This window comes from Mesoplodon densirostris, chromosome 8, assembly GCF_025265405.1.
Source record: "Mesoplodon densirostris isolate mMesDen1 chromosome 8, mMesDen1 primary haplotype, whole genome shotgun sequence".
Classification (NCBI taxonomy): domain Eukaryota; kingdom Metazoa; phylum Chordata; class Mammalia; order Artiodactyla; family Ziphiidae; genus Mesoplodon; species Mesoplodon densirostris.
The window spans coordinates 104,908,157-104,914,140 of record NC_082668.1 but is presented as its reverse complement, the minus strand read 5'-3'; the positions used below and the strand labels follow the sequence as shown (position 1 = coordinate 104,914,140).

At 34.8% G+C, this 5,984-nt stretch overlaps 1 protein-coding gene across 1 annotated transcript; it reads left to right on the top strand.

Annotated features, from left to right (window-relative positions):
• The first annotated feature begins 4,224 nt into the window (after window positions 1–4,224).
• On the top strand, window positions 4,225–5,185 carry LOC132495047 (cyclin-A2-like). The gene is given in 1 exon segment (XM_060106606.1): window positions 4,225–5,185. A coding segment is annotated over 1 exon segment (735 nt). The 5' UTR covers window positions 4,225–4,301; the 3' UTR covers window positions 5,037–5,185.
• Window positions 5,186–5,984: the final 799 nt, after the last annotated feature.

The following is a 5,984-nucleotide window of genomic DNA, read 5'->3' as shown; positions in this document are numbered from 1 at the left end:
TCCAACAAACAAAAGCCCAGAACCAGATGGCTTCACAAGTGAATTCTATCAAGCATTTAGAGAAGAGCTAACACCTATCGTTTTCAAACTGTTCCAAAATGTATCAGAGGGAGGAACACTCCAAAACTCATTCTACGAGGGCAACATCACCCTGATACAAACACCAAACAAAGATGTCACAAGGAAAGAAAACTACAGGCCAATATCACTGATGAACATAGATGTAAAAATCCTCAACAAAATACTACTAAACAGAATCTAACAGCACATTAAAATGATCATACACCATGATCAAGTGGGGTTTATCCCAGGAATGCAAGGATTCTTCAATATACACAAATCAATCAATGTAATAAACCATATTAAAAAATTGAAGAAGAAAAACCATATGATCATCTCAATAGATGAAGATAAAACTTTTGACAAAATTCAACACCCATTTATGATAAAAATCCTCCAGAACGTAAGCATACAGGGAACTTACCTCACCATAATAAGGCCATATATGACAAACCCACAGCAAACATCATTCTCAATGGTGAAAAACTGAAACCATTTCCTCCAAGATCAGGAACAAGACAAGGTTGCCCACTCTCACCACTATTATGCAACATAGTTTTGGAAGTTTTAGCCACAGCCACCAGAGAAGGAAAAGAAATAAAATGATTGTAAATCAGAAAAGAAGAAGTAAAGTGGTCACTGTTTGCAGATGACATGATACTATGTGTAAAGAATCCTAAAGACACTACAAGAAAATTCCTGGAGCTAATCAATGAATTTGATAAAGTAGCAGGATACAAAATTTATGCACAGAAATCTCTTGCATTCCTATACAGTAATGATGAAAAATCTGAAAGTGAAATTAAGAAAACACTCCCATTTACCACTGCAACTAAAACAATAAAATACCTAGGAATAAACCTACCTAAGGAGACAAAAGACCTGTATGCAGAAAATTATTAAGACACTAATGAAAGTAATTAAAGATGATACAAATAGATGGAGAGATATACCATGTTCTTGGGTTGGAAGAATCAATATTTTGAAAATGACCATATTACCCAAAGCAATCTACAGATTCAATGCAATCCTTATCAAACTACCACTGGCATTTTTCACAGAACTAGAACAAAAAATTTCACAATTTGTATGGAAACACAAAAGATCCTGAATAGCCAAAGCAATCTTGGGAAACAAAAATGGAGCTGGGGGAATCAGGTTCCCAGACTTCAGACTATACTACAAAGCTACAGTAATCAAGACAGTATTGTACTGGCAAAACAGAAGTATAGATCAATGGAACAGGATAGAAAGCCCAAAGATAAACCCATGCACATATGTTCACCTTATCTTTGATAAAGGAGGCAAGAATATACAATGGAGAAAAGACAGTCTCTTCAATAAGTTGTGTTGGGAAAACTGGACAGCTACATGTAAAAGAATGAAATTAGAACATTTCCTAACACCATACACAAAAATAAACTCACATTTAGGATCAAAGACCTAAATATAAGGCCAGACACTATAAAACTCTTAGAGGAAAACATAGGCAGAACACTCTATGACAGAAATCCCAGCAAGATCCTTACTGACCCACCTCCGAGATAAATGGAAATAAAAACAAAAAAAACAAATGGGACCTAATGAAACTTAAAAGCTTTTGCACAGCAAAGGAAACCATAAACAATATGAAAAGTCAACCCTCAGAATAGGTGAAAATATTTACAATCAAAGCAACTGAAAAAGGACTCATCTCCAAAATTTACATGCAGCTCAATATCAAAAAAACAAACAACCCACTCCAAACATGGGCAGAAGACCTAAAATAGACATTTCTCCAAAGAAGATATACAGATTGTCAATGAACACATGAAAGGATGCTCAACATCACTAATCATTACAGAAATGCAAATCAAAAACTACAATGAGGTTTAACCTCATAATGGTCAGAATGGCCATCATCAAAAAATCTCATACAGTTTTGATGGGAATGTAAATTGATACAGCCACTAAGGAGAACAGTATGTAGGCTCCTTAAAAAACTAAAAATAGAATTACCATACGACCCAGCAATCCCACTACTGGCCATATACCCTGAGAAAACCATAATTCAAAAATAGTCATGTACCACAATATTCATTGCAGCTCTATTTACAATAGCCAGGACATGGAAGCAACCTAAGTATCCATTGAAAGATGAATGGATAAAGAAGATGTGGCACATATATACAATGGAATATTACTCAGCCATATAAAGAAATGAAATTGAGTTATTTTGTAGGGAGGTGGATGGACCTAGAGTCTGTCATACAGAGTGAAGTAAGTCAGAAAGAGAAAAACAAATACTGTATGCTAACACATATATAGGGAATCTAAAAAAAACAAAAAAATTCTGAAAAGCCTAGAGGCAGGATAGGAAGAAAGACACAGATATAGAGAGTGGACTTTAGGACACAGGGAGGGGGAAGGGTAAGCTGGGACGAAGTGAGAGGGTGGCATGGACATATATACACTATCAAATGTAAAATTGATAACTAGTGGGAAGCAGCCACAAAGCACAGGGAGGTCAGCTTGGTGTGCTTTGACCACCTAGAACGGTGGGATAGTGAGTGTGGGATGGAGATTCAAGAGGGAGGAGGTATGCGGATATATGTATATGCATAGCTGATTCACTTTGTTATAAAGCAGAAACTAACTCACCATTGTAAAGCAGTTATACGCAAATAAATTTGTTAAAAAGAAAAAAGATTAAATAAGTACTAGGCATATAATGCACAGCATGAGAAATATAATTAACACTGTTGTGTGTTATATATGAAAGTTGTTAAGAGTAAATGCTAATAATTTTCATCACAAGACAAATTTTTTTTCTATTTCTTTGATTTTTTATCTATATGAGATGATGGACGTTCACTAAACTTATTGTGATAATAATTTCATGATGTATGTAATGACATCATTATGCTATACACTTTGAACTTACACAGTATTGTAAGTCAACTATATTTCAATAAAACTGGAAAAGAGAAAAAAAGATAATTATAGTAAATTTTTATTTTTAGTATGAATAAAAATTGCTAAGCAAAAGACAACAAGCATAAACCAGCATGTTATTGTAAAAACAAAGAAAAAACAAACAAAAACAATAACCATATTGCTTTAACCCAAATATGCAGGGGTTGTTTAACATTAGAAAAAGTATTGATATATTTAACAGATTAAAAATATTGAATAAGAGGATGGTCTGAATATATGTAGAAAGCTCATTAAATAAAATTTAAAACATATTCATGGTTAAAACATATTACTGTCAGCAAATTAAGCATACAAGGACCACCCTTAAAGATATCTATCAAATACATATATTCTAGCATTGTTTATGAATAGCATCATTTTAGAAGTTCTAGCCAATACCGTGTGATATCTAATTAACTAGGGAGTTAACTAGCTAGTTATTGTGTGTGTATATATATAATATCATATATATATAACATATTCATATAGTTATAAATAGCTATATATATGAAAAAGGAATAAAATATTGTAAGAGTCTAAGTCAATCTACATTTATTATTTTTTTCCCAACAATTCTTTACCAGTTTATTATTACCACAGCAATTCATATTTATTGTAGAACAAGTAGAAATATAAGAAGCAAAGTAACTAAAAATTTGACCATATAGAGCTAGATATCACTGTTAACATTTTGGTACATAAGATGATGCATTTTCATTCCCCTTTATAGCTCTTCCTCTGATGTCCCACCACTTCCTTGCTCTTTAACTTCATGTTTTCTGCTACTCCTAACCTCACCCCTTCCTGATGAATTTATTCTGTTAAAGGACCTAGATAACCAGATGTCATTCTTTTTTTTTCTGCTTTATAACAAATTTAATCAGTTATACATATACATATGTTCCCATATCCCCTCCCTTTTGCATCTCCCTCCCACTCTCCCTATCCCACCCCTCCAGGCGGTCACAAAACACCGAGCTGATCTCCCTGTGCTATGCGGCTGTTTCCCACTAGCTATCTACCTTACGTTTGGTAGTGTATATATGTCCATGCCACTCTTTCGTTTTGTCACAGCTTACCCTTCCCCCCTCCATATCTTCAAGTCCATTCTCTAGTAGGTCTGTGTCTTTATTCCTGTCTTATGCCTATGTTCTTCATGACATTTTTTTTTCTTAATTGTTTTCTTAATTTTTTTCTTAATTCCAATTGTATTGGAAGATGAAAAGCCAGTGAGTGTTAATGAAGTACCAGACTACCATGAGGACATTCACACATACCTTAGGGAAATGGAGGTTAAATGTAAGCCTAAAGTGGGTTACATGAAGAAACAGCCAGACATTACTAACAGTATGAGGGCTATCCTCGTGGACTGGTTAGTTGAAGTAGGAGAAGAATATAAACTAGAGAATGAGACCCTGCATTTGGCTGTGAACTACATTGATAGGTTTCTTTCATCGATGTCTGTGTTGAGAGGAAAACTTCAGCTTGTGGGCACTGCTGCTATGCTGTTAGCCTCAAAGTTTGAAGAAATATACCCACCAGAAGTAGCAGAGTTTGTATACATTACAGATGACACTTATACCAAGAAACAAGTTCTGAGAATGGAGCACCTAGTTTTGAAAGTCCTTGCTTTTGACTTAGCTGCACCAACAATAAATCAGTTTCTTACCCAGTACTTTCTGCACCAGCAGTCTGCAAACTGCAAAGTTGAAAGCTTAGCAATGTTTTTGAGATAGTTAAGTTTGATAGATGCTGACCCATATCTAAAGTATTTGCCATCAGTTATCGCCACAGCAGCCTTTCATTTAGCACTCTACACTGTCACGGGACAAAGCTGGCCTGAATCATTAGTACAAAAGACTGGATATACGCTGGAAACTCTAAAGCCTTGTCTCATGGACCTTCACCAGACCTACCTCAGAGCTCAGTGGCATGCACAACAGTCAATAAGAGAAAAGTACAAAAACACAAAGTATCATGGTGTTTCTCACCTCAACCCACCAGAGACACTAAATGTGTAACAGTGAAAGACTGCCTTTGTTTTCTAGGATGTAAATCACTCAAAGTATATGGTGTACAGATTTTATCTTAGGTTTTAATTTTACAATCATTTCTGAATACAGAAGTTATGGTCTAGTACAAATTATGGTATCTATTACTTTTTAAAGGTTTTAATTTGTATATCTTTTGTACATGTGACTATCTTAGATATTTGGCTAATTTTAAGTGGTTTTTGTTAAAGTATTAATGATGCCAGCTGTCAGGATAATAAGAAATAAATTGATTTGGAAAATTTGAAAAAAAATACAAGAGAATCTAAGTACAAATTGTTAGTTTTTTTAGTTCAAAATGCCCATGTCAGAGAAACTTCAGAGCTGGCAACTCCAAATTCCTGACCCTCCACAAAAACATCAAAAAACCAGAAGAAATTGTGTGAGCCAAGTTTGTCAGAACTAGAAAACAGAGAAAGTTTTACACAAAATGAACACTGAATCAAGAAAAAAGCAAGTTAAAAATGGTATAAAATCGTGGTGTTTTTAGTTGCCCTTGTCCCACCCTGTCCCCAATTCAGTGGCAATCTATTAGATGAAAGCCTACATTCACAGTGTGGGACCCTAAGCTCTGCTTCCAGAGAGAGCAGTGCAGATCTTATTCACAATTTACTGTTTGTCTGTTCAAACTTGTCTAGGGGTTATCTGAAGGAATGACACCAGGTGTTTGTCTCTGCTTGTCTAACCCAGAACTCAGTTAGGGTGGAAAAACAGTGTACATTGCTTGAAAACATTGTAAGATGAACAAAAATATCATAGCTTCCCAGAAAAAAAACTCCCCCTCTGAAATACAATAGACTATGTAAAGAGTCTATTATATGCTCAAAAACCTCTGCTGTGCCTAGTTATATGTTCCTTTGCCTTTATTCTGCTTGGTGTTTGTAAATCTTATTATATATGTGGTTTGATGTCTTTAAA